Consider the following 15474-nt stretch of genomic DNA (forward strand, 5'->3'; position numbering starts at 1 on the left):
GAGAGTACAAAATAACAATAAACAGACACATTCCCTGCCCAAAATGAGCTTACGGTCTAGAAAGGTCGATAGACATTAATATAAATAAACAAATTACAGGTTTGTAAATGAGTGGGGGGATGAATAAAGGGATGCAGGAGGGAGTGGGAGAAAAGAAAAGGAGAACTTAGGGAAGGCCTCTTGGAGTGCTTTGAAGTGGGGGAGAATAACTGGCTGGCTGGCCTTCCAGGCCAGAGGCAGGATGTGGTTGAGGGGTTGACAGTGAGATAGACAAGAACATCTGACTGAAGAACTGCAGAGGGGTCCTAGGCAACAGAGAACTACCAATATCTCTGCTCCATTTCTCCATTTGGGATTGAAAAAGTCCTCTGAGGAAAATCCCCCCTGGATGATCCAACCCTTATTTTTACTCCTGAAACAGTCAATCAGTTGACCAATAGCGCTTACTGTGCACAGATCACTGTACTGAGAACTTAGAGGGGTACAATAGAATTAGAAGCGTGATGCCTGACTTCGTCAATAATAAAAATAATAATAATAATTGGCATTTGTTAAGTGCTTACTATGTGCAAAGCACTGTTCTAAGCGCTGGGGAGGATACAGGGTGATCAGGTTCTCCCACGTGGGGCTCACAGTCTTAATCCCCATTTTACAGATGAGGTAACTGAGGCCCAGAGAAGTTAAGTGACTTGCCCAAGATCACACAGCAGACATGTGTGGAGTTGGGATTCAAACCCATGACTTCTGACTCCAAAGCCCATGCTCTTTCCACTGAGCCACGCTGCTTCTCATCAGCCATCCAGTGGTATTTACAGAGTACTTATTGCGTGCAAGAGCACTGTATTAAGTGGTTGGGAATGTACAGTACAATGGAGTTGGTAGGTGTGATCCCTGCCCACAAGGAGTTTACAGTCCACGGGGGGAGACAGACAATGAAATAAAATACAGATAAGAGTAGGAGAATATGTACTTAAGTGCTATGGGGTTGAGATCTGTATAAAAATGCTTGAGGTACACAGCCAAATGCATAATCAATGCTGGGGAATGGGCAGAGGAGGGAGATAAAGGAGCTTACAATGTAGTTAGGGAGAGCGATACCAAAATAAATTGTAGACAGGAGGAAAAAACATTGCTGCTAAGAATGATGAGAAAGTGCTGAAGTGGCACCTGGGGGAATACAGGGTTAGGGGATAAGACATTAATCAGGGAAAGGTTCTTGAGGAAGGTGTGATTTTTAGAAGGGCTCTGAAAAGTGGGAGAACAACGGATGCCAGGTGTGTAGAGGGAAAGCATTCCTGGCAGGAGGAGAGTAAAAGCAAGATGTCAGCAAGTAGTTAAGACAACAACAGCACTTAGAACAGTGCTTGACATATAGTAAATACTTTATAAGGCACAGCAAGTAGGTAAGCTTGAGAGAAAAGAAGAGTGTAAACTGGGATGAAGTGAGAGTAGCAAGGACAGTCAGTTAATGCAGAGAAGGTGATTTGTGAGGAGTGGGGAGGCAGGTGTAGAAAAATTGTTTCTAAAGAAATGATTCGGGCAGCAGACTGAAGTTTGGATTGGAGCAGGGAGAGACAATAGAGAGATCTGTGAGGAGACTGAGGCGGCAGTCAAGATGGGTAAACTCATGGGCAGGGAATCCGTCTACCAGCTCTATTGTATTGTGCTCTCCCAAGCACTTAGTACAGTAAGCGCTCCGTAAATGCCACCGTTTGATACTGATTCACAAGCAGCAGAAAGAGAAAAAAGAAAATTAAATATCCAACTGATGGAAAATTTCTGGGGCTGGACAGAACTAAGCAAATTCACAAGTGTAGAGGATGGCTGAGGGCTTTTGAGATTCAGAGGAATCTCATTGAGGAAGACTTTCTGGAGAGGGAGACCTTTCAGGAGGGCTTCAAAATTGGGGAGTGTAAGGATCTGGCCATTTTAGGGAGATGAGTTCCAGGTCCTGGGGGGGCAGTGTGAATAAGGGTTCAATGGGGGGCTTTGGGACGGTTTGCTGCCATCATGTAAGAGCAGCTGCTTCCCCAACCCCAAGTCTGTGCTCTGGAAAAACAGCTCCAGCAGGGCTTACGGAAAGGGTCGAGCACATGAGTAGAGAGAGGAGGGCAGGGAGCCTTGGGCCCAGGACTCAGCCCAGATGAGCTCTGGTTTGTTGGTTGCACCTAAATAAATCAGGTATATCTATTCCTGGAACCCCAATCTTTCCCCCTTCTTCCAGATGAGGTGTAGAGCCCCTCCCCACTTTCTGAGCAGGGATACTGTGCCACTGATAACAACGCCGCCTTGAATATATGAAGCCTTTTCGTTTCCCCTCAGCGCTTTCTCGTCAGAAGGCTGAGAGGCACAGTGAGGTTAAGTTACTTGTCCCAGGTCACCCAGCAGGGCAGTGGCAGAGCTAGAGAAGCAGTGGACTTGGGTTCTAATTCTGGCTCCACCAAATGTCTGCTGTCTTTTATTTTCTCTGTGCCTCAGATACCTCATTTGTAAAATGGTGATTAAAATTTGGAGCCCCATGTGGGATGGGGATTGTGTCCAACCTCATCCCACTGCTTAGAACAGGGCTTGACACATAGCAAGTGCTTAACAATTACCGTAATTATAAAGTATTATTATTATTAGCTGGGACTAAAACCTGAAAGCAGTGTGGCACAGTAGATAAAGCACAGGCCTGCGAATCAGAGGACCTGAGTTCTAATCCAGACTCTGCCACTTGTCTGCTGTGTGACCTTGGGCAAGTCATGGAAAGAGCACGGGCTTGGGAGTCAGAGGTCATGGGTTCTAATCCAGACTCCGCCACTTGTCTGCTGTGTGACCTTGGGCAAGTCACTTCACTTCTCTGACCCTCAGTTACCTCATCTGTAAAATGGAGATTAAGACTGTGAGCCCCACGTGGGACAACCTCATCACCTTGTATCCCCCCCCCCAGCGCTGAGAACAGTGCTTTGTATATAGTAAGCGCTTAACAAATGCCATCATTATTATTATTATTATTATTCTCTATGCCTCAGTTCCTTCATCTGTAAAATGGAGATTAAGACTGTGATTCCCAAGTAGGATATGGACTGGGTCCAACCTGACCAGCTTGTATCCAACCCAGAGCTTAGATCAGTGCCCGGCACATAGTAAGCACTTAGCAAATACTGTAAAGAAAATGTCGGGCTCTCCCTGATGGGCGGACCCCTCCTCAACCCCACCCTGCCTCCATTCAAGGAAGAGAACACTTCTGCTTTTTCCATCTCCTGACAGCCAAATGACATCCTTCCCTTTTGGGCCCCCCCAACAAGAACCAAACCCTGACCCAGGACTCAGAGAAATCCCCACCAGAGCTTAGGATCAGATTCAGCAGTGGGCAAAGTCTCAGAATGGCAGAAAGCATCACTGTCCTCTCAGCTCAGTCAGCCAGCAATGGGCACTGAGAGCCTACAGTCACTTGGTTCCAGGGAGGCTGTGGCCTCGGATTCCTGGGTCCTTTCCCCTTGTACTATTGTGTCAGGGGAAACCTGTCCCCAAAGAGCTTTCAAATTTGCCAGCAGTCCAGCTTTCCTAGCTCTCAGCCCGGAGCCTGGCCCTCAGAGGGCATCATAAATTTTCAATCATTCAATCAGTGGTAGTTATCGGCGCTTACTTTGTGCAGAGCACCGTACTAAACACTTTTGAGAGGACAATAGAGTTGGGAGACACGATCCCAAGGAGCTTATTCATTCAATCGTATTTATTAAGTGCTTACTGTGTGCAGAGCACTGTACTAAGCGCTTGGGAAGTTCAAGTTGGCAACATAGAGATGGTTCCTACCCAACAGTGGGCTCACAATCTAGAAGGAGCTTACAGTGTAGCGGAGGAGAGGGTCACAGAATGATTTACAGATAAAAGAGAAATAATAATAAAAGTAATTATTATTAGGGTGCTATTTACTTAGTATGTGCTGAGCACTAGGGTAGGAAAGCATAGGCAGATCAGACACAATCCTTATCCCACAAGGGGCTCACAGTCCAAGTAGGAGGGAGACCAGACATTGAATCCCCATTTTAGATGAGGAAACTAAGGCCCAGAGAAGTAAAGTCACATGCCCAAGGTCATACGGCAGAGCTGGGATTAAAACTCAGATCTGTGTCCTCGGCCTCTGCTCTTTCCATTAGGCCATGCTGCTTCTCGGAAAGGCAAAGAAAATGGAGAAAGGGAAAATGTACGAGTAGGTGAATATGTGCTTAAATAGTGAAGCACAGTGGAAAAAGCACAGGCCTTGGAGGCGGCGGAGAGCCTGAGTTCTAATTTTGGCTCCACCACTCACCTGCTGTGTGACCTCAGGAGAGTAACTTCACTTCTCTGGACCACCGTTTCCTCCTTTGAAAAATGGAGGAAAAATGGAGGAAAAATCTCCCTCCCTGTTAGATTGTGCTCACTGTGTGGGACAGGAGCTGTGAACCACCTGATTAGCAGGTCGTGGGGATTCAGGGAGTTGATTCAGCTCAGTGCTGGCAACCAGCCAGCTTGGAGGCCAAAATAGCTCCTAGCTTTTACCCTCGGTCCAAAGAAGCCGCTGGTGTAGCTTTCTGCAAACATGCCTCTCTGGGTCTGTGTCGCTGTCTCGTCTCTCTCCGTCTCGCGCTCGATTCCTCTCTTAAAAGGCTGAGTACCGGCTCTGAGCTCACCCCTTTTATCTGCAGGCTGTTTCCGGCCCCGAGAGGCACGAGCGAGAGGAAACGCTCGTGTTTGAGACCCGCTCGAGAAACCCACCTCACATCTCCTCACCCCGCGCCCCGGCTTGTGCTCTGCCGGGGCCCTGGAGGGCTGGGACGGGCGAGAAGGACCCGTCATCGGGCAGGCCCCGGGGATGGGGTCACCTTAATCCCGGCCCCGAGACGGCCCTCGCCACACCTAGGCCCAGCTGGACTTTCGACGGAGAAATCCCAATCGCTCTGTCCGTTGCTCCCGCCAGGCCCATCCTGGAGGCCCCGTCCCAAGCCTGGGCCTGGACCCGGCCTTCCCGGGGCCCTGCAGGGATGGGGCAGTGACTGGGACTGAAACCCCCCGCCCACCGGTCCGCTGTGGGTTCAGGAGCGACCATGGCCTTCCTGCTGCGGCTGTTCCGGGCCGGGGCGGAGAAGAGGCAGGTGAAGCTCTACAGGAACGTGAGGCGGGACGTGAACCCCGCCGACGCCTGGACCCTGGTTGGAGAGTTGGGAGACGGGGCTTTCGGGAAAGTGTTTAAGGTAAGAGAGACCGCTGGGAAGGACCAAGCGCCGGGGTCTCCAGCATGGAAACCGAGCCACGCTGGATCCAGGGACTCCAGAGATGGATGGAGGGGACGGGAGGGGTGGGGACCTCCCCTGGATGCTCCCTTGGAGCCGGGCTCTCGAGTGACCCAAGAGGAGAATGGATGTCCAGCCTCCTGGACCTCTCCAAACCCGCCTCCTCTCTATACCACTCTATAACCTGCAACCCTTAAAATTCAGGCTGCAGGGAAGCCCTGCTCCCGCCCCTTCCCTCAGGAGGCCAGGCCACACTCCATCTCAGTCTGGGGGGCACTGGGGCCGCTCTGGACCTCGTGTGAGCCCCCTCCCCAGACTCTCTTCCCCAGCCTGGAGGGAGGCCAGCAGCCTCCCAGTTGGTCCCCACGCTCCCATGCAGGGGTCGGGTGCCTGGTGTGGACACCTACTGGACCCCGGGCCACTCTTTCTGGCTCAGCAACATCCTACCCCTCCACACTCCACCTGCTCTCCACGCCTGTGCCACTCTGCTCTGAATCTAAGGCTCTCACTCCCACTGTCTCCGGTTACACGGTGCTTGGCAGAGTTAACAAACATCACAGTTATGCAGGGCTGAACTACGAAGATGCCAGTGGACCCCTCCTCCTGTCGGTCCAGAAGGACTTTACCCTTCCATCCCCTGGAAAAGCTGTGGGGGACGGGGGAGGCGGGCAGGGCGCACCAGGTGTTTCCTTAGAACTGACCCATCATCCCTGGGAGACGGCGAAACCGAGGCCACTCCCTGAGGCTGCCGTGGCCTGCGGGCACCTTCCCAGCTCGGTGATCTTGGGCAGGTCACTTACGTTCCTTGTGACTCGGTTTCCCCACCTGTAAAATGGGGATTCAATACCTTGTTCTCCTTCCCCCTTAGGCTGTGAACCCCTTGTGCGACAGGGACAGGGTGTGACTCAATTGACTTGTAGCTTTCCCAGCATTAGCACAGTGCTTAGGAACTAGTAAGCACTCAAAAAATACCACAACTATTATTATTTTTACTGTTGTTATGAAGGACAAGACTGCCGGCCCCAGTGAGAGACAGGTGCCCAGAGAGGGGAAGGAACTTTCTCCAATGGGAGGCGATTGGCTGGTGGCAATAGAGAAGCAGCGTGGCTCAGTGGAAAGAGCCCGGGCTTTGGAGTCAGAAGTCATGGGTTCAAATCCCGGCTCCGCCAGTTGTCAGCTGTGTGACTTTGGGCAAGTCACTTCACTTCTCTGGGCCTCAGTTCCCTCATCTGTAAAATGGGGGTGAAGACTGTGAGCCCCCCGTGGGGCAACCTGATCGCCTCATAACCTCCCCAGTGCTTAGAACAGTGCTTTGCACATAGTAAGCACTTAACAAATGCCATTATTATTATTATTATTATTATTATTATTATTATTATTATTATTATTAATAGGAGGGAGGGTGGGATCTGAGGCAGCCCAGTCAGCAGGTTGGCAGGATGGCACCCTTTGGCCCAGCCTGCCATTGCCAGAGCACACCACGCAAATGGCCAAATTCTACCAGATGGTCAGAAGGGGAATCTTCCCACTAACTCTTGGGATGCATAAACTCAGCGATTACCCAAAGGTCGGATTCCCTGGAGGCTTTCTAGCCGTGCCCTAACCCCTAGGGACCACTTCCCCATCCGTAAATCCTCTTCCCCACAAAAATAATATTGATATATCCCCCTTTGAGACTGTGAGCCCACTGTTGGGTAGGGACTGTCTCTATATGTTGCCAACTTGTACTTCCCAAGCGCTTAGTACAGTGCTCTGCACACAATAAGTGCTCAATAAATACGATTGATTGATTGATAATGATGATGAATAAAGCATTTGTTAAGCACTTACTATGTGCTAAGCACGGTACTAAGAGCTGGGGTAGATTCAACATAATCAGGTAGGACACAATCCCTGTTGGTATAAGGTGGAGGAAGAACAGGCACAGAATCCCCATTTTACAGATGAGGAAACTGAGGCCCAGGGAAGTGAAGTAATTAGTCCAAGGAGACACAAGAGGCAGGTTTGGCAGAGCCAGGATCCTCTGACCACCCACCTCCCCTCCCAGGCCTGTGCTCTTTCCCCCTAGGCTGCGCTGCTTCTCCGCCTCACAGTCAAGTGTGAGCACTTTCCTCTCCATCCAAACTGCTACCACGTTAATACAGTCACTTATCCTATCCTGCCTTGATTCCCGTATCATCCTCCCTGCTGACCTCCCAGCCTCCTGTACTGTATCAGCCTCTTGGCTGACCTCCCTGACTCCTGTCTTTCCCCACTCCAGTCTAAATTTCACCCTGCCTCCTAGATCATTTTTCAACAAAAAACGTTCAGGCCACGTTTCCCCACTCCTCAAGAAACTCCAGGAGTTTCCCATCCACCTCCACATCGAACAAAAACTCCTCACCATTGGCTTTAAAGCCTCAGCTCGCTGCTCTCCTCCTACAACCCAGCCCTTGCAGTTTGCTCCGCTAATACTAACTGTCTCACTCTACTTCTATCTCATCTTTCTCACCACTGACCCATCACCCACGTCCTGCCTCTGGCCTGAAACACCCTTCCTCTTCTAATTCAACAGACAGTGATGCTCCCCCACTTCAAAGCCTCATCAAAGGCACATCTTCTCCAAGAGGCCTTCCTTGACTAAACCCTCATTTTCTCTTTTCCCACTTCTGCGTCGCCTTGACTTGCCCCCTTTATTTATCCCCCCTCCCAGCCCCACAGCACTTAAGTACGTATCTGTAATTTATTTATATTAATGTCTGTCTATACCCCTCTAGACCGTGAGCTCTCTGTGGGCACGGAATGTGTCCGTTTATTGTTACGTTGTTCTCTCCCAAGCACTTAGTACAGTTCTCTGCACACAGTAAGTGCTCAATAAATATGATTGACTGAATGAATGAACATCTCCCAGAGAGAGGGACCCTCCCTGAACCAGAACCTAGAGTTATGGAAAAAGTCTTCTCCATCCTGACCTTCCTGCTCCTCTCCATCTCCTGCAGGCTTTAAAGGGAACGGGACAACCTTCCTCCTCCCCCGCCCATGACCAAAACCCAAGCAGCCCCCGCTCTGCTCCATCTTGACTGCGGGACTCAGCTTTGCATTGTGGTTTCATTGAAAAAATCATCTAAGCTGTAAACAGGAAGCTGAATATGAGCATGGCATTGTCCTCGATAAGGAGCATTGGTCTGCCCAGTGCCCTGCTCCTGACCTAATCCTCCCTAGGCCTGAGAAGTGGCGTGGCTCAGTGGGAAAGAGCCCGGGCTTTGGAGTCAGAGGTCGTGGGTTCTAATCCGGCTCTGCCAATTGTCAGCTGTGTGACTTTGGGCAAGTCACTTCACTTCTCTGTGCCTCAGTGACCTCATCTGTAAAATGGGGATGAAGACTGTGAGCCCCCTGTGGGACAAACTGATCACCTTGTAACTTCCCCCAGAACAGTGCTTTGCACATAGTAAGCGCTTAATAAATGCTATTATTATTATTATAGGCCTGCATGGAGCACTAGATGAGCACTAGAATGAGTACTCTCCCCCATTTCAAAGCCTTGCTGAAGGCCCCTCTCCTCCATGAGGCCTTCTCTGACTGAGCCCTCTCTTTTCCTTTTCTTCAACTCCCTTCTGCATTGCTCCAACTTGCTTCCTTTATTCGTCCCCCTTCCCAGCCCCACAGCACTTATGTACATACCTGTAATTTATTTCTTTATATTAATGTCTCTCCCTCTAGACTATAAGCTCGTTATGGGCAGAGAATTCAAATTCATTTGATCGTATTTATTGAGCGCTTACTATGTGCAGAGCACTGTACTAAGTACTTGGGAAGTACAAGTTGGCAACATATAGAGATGGTTCCTATCCAACAGCGGGCTCACAGTCTAGAAGAGAATGTGTCTGTTCTGTTGTTATATTTCATTCTCCCAAGCTCTTAGTACAGTGCTCTGCACACAGTGAAGAACTCAACAAATGCAACTAACAGTATAATGAGTCGTGAAATGAGCAGTAGTGAGTAATAGCGTGAGCAGTAGAGTGTAGTAAAGAGAGCATTAAAGTGAAGAGTAAAGCGAGCAGAAGAATTAGCAGCAGAGTGAGCATTAGCCTTAACAATAGAATAATAATGATAATGATGGCATTTGTTAAGCTTTTACTATGTGCAAATCATTCATTCATTCATTCAATCGTATTTATTGAGTGCTTACTATGTGCAGAGCACTGTACTGAGCACTGTTCTAAGCTCTTGAGGGGATACAAGGTGATGAGGTTGTCCCACGTGGGGCTCACAGTCTTAATCCCCATTTGACAGAGGAGGTAACTGAGGCTCGGAGAAGTTAAGTGACTTGCCCAAGGTCACACAGCAGACATGTGGCAGAGCCGGGATCAGAACCCATGGCCTCCGACTCCCAAGTCCGGGCTCTTTCCGCTGAGCCACGCTGCTTCTCTAAGCAGAATAAGCAGGAGTGAGCTGTAAAGTAGGGCAGTAGAGTGGCCAGGCCGCAGTTGACCGGTGGTCTCAGTGACCGGCCCGGGGCTGCGCCGTCCACCCCCACCCTCCCGCTGAGACAAAGTTGCCCCTGGTGCCCAAGTGGCCTAGCCTCTCCCTGGCCTTTCGGGATCGTACACTGAATTCCAGTAGGGAAGCACAGAGATGGAGACAACAGTCCTCGGAACGGATAACTGAGCCGGGAGAAGTGGGTCAGGGGTTGGGCTGGAGGGTCGGAGAACTGGTGGGAAAAGCAGCGTGGACTAGTGGAAATTGCACAGGCCTGAGAGTTGGAGGATTTGTGTTCTAATCCCGGCTCTGCCCCTTTCCTGCTGTGTGATCGCAGGGAAGTCACTTAGCTTCTCTGTGCCTCAGTTCCCCCTCTACAAAGTGGGGATTCAATCCTGTTCTCCCGCCTCCTTAGACTATGAGCCTCATGTGTGACCTGATTATCTTCTATCCATCCCAGGTCTTAGTACAGTGCTGACACATAGTAAGCACTTAAATATCACAATTATTAGGAGTAGTATTAAGCAGGGAAGGCTTCCTGGAGGAGGAGGAGGGTAGAAGGAGGAAGTGGGTTGGACTGAATAAGGTGGACGGGTGGGGGGGAAAGAATAGATCACGGTTGGCTTGAGGGCAGGGTGGATCGAGTGTGTGGTGTGAGGAAAGAAGTGTGAACCAGAGAAGCAGCGTGGCTCAGTGGAAAGAGCATAGGCTTTGGAGTCAGAGGTCATGGGTTCAAATCCTGGCTCCATCAATTGTCAGCTGTGTGACTTTGGGCAAGTCACTTCACTTCTCTGGGCCTCAGATCCCTCATCGGTAAAACGGGGATTAAAACTGTGAGCCCCCCGTGGGACAACCTGATCACCTTGTAACCTCCCCAGCGCTTAAAACAGTGCTTTGCACATAGTAAGCGCTTAATAAAAGCCATTATTATTCTTTTAGACTGTGAGCCCACTGTTGGGTAGGGACTGTCTCTATATGTTGCCAACTTGTACTTCCCAAGCGCTTAGTACAGTGCTCTGCACACAGTAAGCGCTCAATAAATACGATTGATGATGAACTCTCCCAGGAAAAGCTAATTGGGCCCACTGATTTGCACCTCTGTATCTCCTTTAGAAAGTTTATAGTCAGGAGTCACATGTCCCCGTGCGCTCCCCAAGGAGCGGTCAGTGCTCAGAGAAGCGGTCAGTGCTCAGAGACTGGCAGTGTAGTGCCCAGAACAGATTTCACTCCATCATTCAGGCTTGGGATGGGCAGGGAACATGTCTACCAGGTCTGTTGTACTCTCTCAAGTGCTTAGTACAGTGCTCAGTAAATACCAAGGATTGACAGATTCACTCACCAACCAATCGTATTTATTGAGCGCTTACTGTGTGCAGAGCACTGTACTAAGCGCTGTTGGGGCAGCGGCTGTCTCGAGCCACGAGAGTTCACCGAGTCGTTCGGGGGTGACTCTCTGTGGCTGCCCAGGACTTTGACCTCATCCCAGGAACCTCTCCTATGTCCAGCCCCTTCCCGGAGCAGACATGCCGTGGTTGGGGCTTCCGGGTCTTGCTAAGAGCTGGGGTTGGTCTTGACTTGGAACTGGGAAGACTCTCCGGAGAGGAGGAAGAGGCAATCCACGCAGACTCTTCCCCCTGCTTATCTGTCTCTCCAGCTAGATCCTCCTCCTTGCTGGCAGGATCCATGTCTACTGACTCCACTGCACTCTCCCAAACACTCAGTTCAGTGCTCGGCACCCAGTAAGCATGTAATAAATCACCCTGATAGGTCAATTCTGTTATTATCGCATGTTCTCAATCACCGAATTGAGGACTCTGCGCCCACCAGACATCTAGTAGGCATCCAGTATAATGAATATAATAATAATTTTGGCGTTTAAGCGCTTACTATGTGCAAAGCACTGTTCTAAGTGCTAGGGAGGTTACCAGGTGATCAGGTTGTCCCACAGGGGCTCACAGTCTTCATCCCCATTTGACAGATGAGGTCACTGAGGCCCAGAGAAGTGAAGTGACTTGCCCAAAGTCACACAGCTGACAAGTGGCGGAGCTGGATTTGAACCCATGACCTCTGACTCCAAAGCCCGGGCTCTTTCCACTGAGCCACGCTGCTTCTCCCCCCAGCTCTGCACCCAGTAAGCATGCAATAAATCACCCTGATTGGTCAGTTCTGTTATTGCATGTTCTTAATCACCGAATTCAGGACTCTGCACCCACCAGACATCTAGTAGGCATCCAGTATAATAAATATAATAATAATTTTGGTATTTGTTAAGCGCTTACTATACAAGGATACAAGGTGATCAGATTGTCCCATATGGGGCTCACAATCTTAATCCCCATTTTACAGAGGAGGTAACTGAGGCACAGAGAAGTGAAGTGACTTGCCCAAAGTTACAAAACTGACAAGAGGCATGCTCTTTCCATGCCCAAGCCCATGCTCTTTCCACTGAGCCACACTGCCTCTCAATGGAGTTCACTGAGTCCTCACTGTTTGCAGAGCCCTGTACTAAGCGCTTGGAAACGTGCAGTAAAGTGGCATGATCCCAGCGTGGCTCAGCGGAAAGAGCCCGGGCTTTGGAGTCAGAGGTCATGGGTTCAAATCCCAACTCCGCCAGTTGTCAGCTGGCTGACTTTGGCCTCAGTTCCCTCATCTGCAAAATGGGGATTAAGACTGTGAGTCCCACGTGGGACAACCTGATCACCTTGTATCCCGCCAGTGCTTGGAATAGTGCTTTGCACATAGTAAGCGCTTAACAAATACCATTATTGTTATTATCCCCGACCTCAAGGAGTGGAACGGGCCACAGGTTGAAGAGATGCTGGGTGGCCACTGGGGCTGAGATCTAGGACACACCCGCTCAGGGACTGTCACCTTCGGGGAGCCTCCTCTCCCCTCGAAAGGCGGGATAGTGTGGTGAGGGGAGGGAAGTGTGAACGTCAAGTAGCATCGCTTCCTGTCAGCCGCCCCCTCCGGGGATACACAGAGGAGAGTCAGAAGCCACAGTGATTTCCGCTGGGCGGCGTGGGGCCCTAGGAGCCCCGCTTAGTCCAGTGCTCTGCACGCAGTAAGCGCTCAATAAATACGACTGAATGAATGGGGCCACACACACGGAGCAGGATGGAGGGGTGACCTCCCTGGGGGAAGGGGTTGGGGATGGAGGAGAAGCCGCGGTGGCGGTGGACTCTGACCCGAGCTGTGTCAGAGGAGGAAATGTACGGCATCAGATGCAGTAATTCTAAGTGCAGGAGGAAAGGAGACCATTCATTCATTCAATCATATTTATTGAGCGCTTACTGTGTGCAGAGCACTGTACTGGGAGTTTAACCTGTTGGCTAAACCGGCCTTCACCCAAGGCTCTGGGCCCAGTGACACCAGGAGCTTCTGGAAACATCAGAGAGATCGTGGATACTCCAGCCTCCAGGGGGTCCACACAGGGTGGGGGTGAGGGATAATAATAATAATTGTGGTATTTAAGTGGTTTCTATGTGCTTAGATATGTGAGCCCGTTGTTCGGTAGGGACTGTCTCTATATGTTGCCATCTTGTACTTCCCAAGCGCTTAGTACAGTGCTCTGCACACAGTAAGCGCTCAATAAATACGATTGAATGAATGAATGAATGACCCCTCAAGGAGGCTGTGATGAAGCTGCCGTGGACCCTCAGGGAGGCTGAGGTGATGTCCTGTTTTCCCAATTGCTTCAGCCACCCTCCCACTCCAGAGGGGCCCTGAAGCAGATCCCAACCACCATGCTGACCCTCCCCACAGCGGGGTCACGGCCTCGCTGGAACCGAGACACTGGACCTCCGTTAGCCCAGTGGTGAGCGGCGAGGAGAACGGTACCCAAAACCCAGGGATGGGCTGAAGGCCCGGCTGGGGCAAGGGGAGGGCGGAGAAACGCAGGATCTACCCTTCCGTCCCTTCCAGGCTCAGCACAAGGAGACGGGACTCCTGGCTGCTGCCAAGGTGATCCAGACACAGAGCGAGGAGGAATTGGAGGACCACGTGGTGGAGATAGATATCCTGGCCAGCTGTGACCACCCACACGTCGTCCGGCTGCTGGAGGCTCTCTACTGGGAAGGGGAGCTCTGGGTGAGGACCCGGGGGGGCTGGGAGCAGGAGGATGGGAGCTGCAGGGGGCTTGTTTTCCTGCAACAGCAGCAGGAAAAGGAAGAGAAGGAGGAGGTGGAGAGGGAAGAGGAGGAGCGAGTCCCATCTGAGCATCACCACCGGTTGCTGGAATGCCTGCGCCATTGAGCCACTGAACTGAGCCTGGCCAAGCCTTCTTTCTTTTCCCTGGAATTCCAGCTGAGTGGAATTGGGGGCTCCCAGCAGGACAGGGGTTCCATGCATGTGGGGTCTTAGCCCATTCATTCATTCTTTCATTCATTCAATCGTATTTATTGAGGGCCTACTGTGTGCAGAGCACTGGACTAAGCGCTTGGGAAGTAGACTGTGAGCCCACTATTGGGTAGGGACTGTCTCTATATGTTGTCAACTTGTACTTCCCAAGTGCTTAGTACAGTGCTCTGCACACAGTAAGCACTCAATAAATACGATTGATGATGATGATGATTCCCAAGCACTTAGTACAGTGCTCTGCACACAGTAAGCGCTCAATAAGTACGATTGATGATGATGATGATGATGAAGTACAAGTTGGCAACACATAGAGACGGTCCCTACCCAACAGTGGGCTCACACCCCGGCCACCCTCAGGGCTATCAGCATTATTGGTTCAGCGGAATAATAATAATAATAATAATAATGACATTTAAGTGCTCACTATGTGCAAAGCACTGTCTTGGCTTGGGAGTCAGAGGTCATGGGTTCAAATCCCAGCTCTGCCAATTGTCAGCTGTGTGACTTTGGGCAAGTCACTTCACTTCTCTGGGCCTCAGTTCCCTCATCTGGAAAATGGGGTTTAAGACTGTGAGCCCCCATGTGGGACAACCCGATCACCTCGTATCTCCCCCAGTGCTTAGAACAGTGAGTGCTTGGCACATAGTAAGCGCTTAACAAATACCACCATTATTATCATCCCAGGGAGACTTGCTGGGGTGAGTCACTTGTCCATTGGGGTGGACGGACCTAGAAGAAACCCTGAATAAGCGTTGGTCGACGCGTGGCCAGATTCCCCCAAGTTCCTGATTAATAAATTATCTATTTATTCTGACGGTTTTGACGACCGTCTACATGCTTGGTTTTGTCGTCCGTCTCCCCCTTCTAGACCGTGAGCCCGTTGTCGGGTAGGGACCGTCCCTATCTGTTGCCAACTTGGGCTTCCCAAGCGCTTAGTACAGTGCTCTGCACACATTAAGCGCTCAATAAATGCGACTGAATGAATGAATACTAAGAAGCAGCATGGCATAGTGAATAATGCGTATGTCTGGGAGTCAGAAGGTCATGGGTTCTAATCCTGGCTCTACCGCTTGTCTTCTGTGTGACCTTGGGCAAGTCACTTCACTTCTCTGGGCCCCAGTTACCTCATCTGTAAAATGGGGATTGAGACTGCAACCTGATGCGCTTTATCTGCCCCAGAGCTCAACAAATGCCACATAGTACAGTACCTGCCACATAGTAGGTGCTTAGCAAATACCACAGTTGTTACGATTATTACCGAAGCCACTGCCTTGGCACTGGTCTGCAGTCTCCCCTGAGGCCCGAAGAGCCCATGTCAGGCGAAGACCACCATAGTGGCTCCAGGCTGGGTCATCTGGGGCAGGCTGAGAAGCCAAGTGGCTCAATGGAAAGAGCCCGGGCT

At 50.6% G+C, this 15474-nt stretch overlaps 1 protein-coding gene across 1 annotated transcript in view; it reads left to right on the forward strand.

Moving 5' to 3' along the window:
* Positions 1 to 5069: 5069 nt before the first annotated feature.
* Positions 5070 to 15474, forward strand: part of LOC119939632 (serine/threonine-protein kinase 10-like) — a 60234-nt gene continuing 49829 nt past the window's right edge. Inside the window, exons 1-2 of the mRNA XM_038759761.1 lie at positions 5070 to 5216; positions 13638 to 13802. Of these exons, the coding sequence (XP_038615689.1) occupies positions 5070 to 5216; positions 13638 to 13802 (312 nt within the window). The remainder of the gene's footprint in view (positions 5217 to 13637; positions 13803 to 15474) is intronic.

Source organism: Tachyglossus aculeatus, chromosome 17 (assembly GCF_015852505.1).
Source record: "Tachyglossus aculeatus isolate mTacAcu1 chromosome 17, mTacAcu1.pri, whole genome shotgun sequence".
Classification (NCBI taxonomy): Eukaryota; Metazoa; Chordata; class Mammalia; order Monotremata; family Tachyglossidae; genus Tachyglossus; species Tachyglossus aculeatus.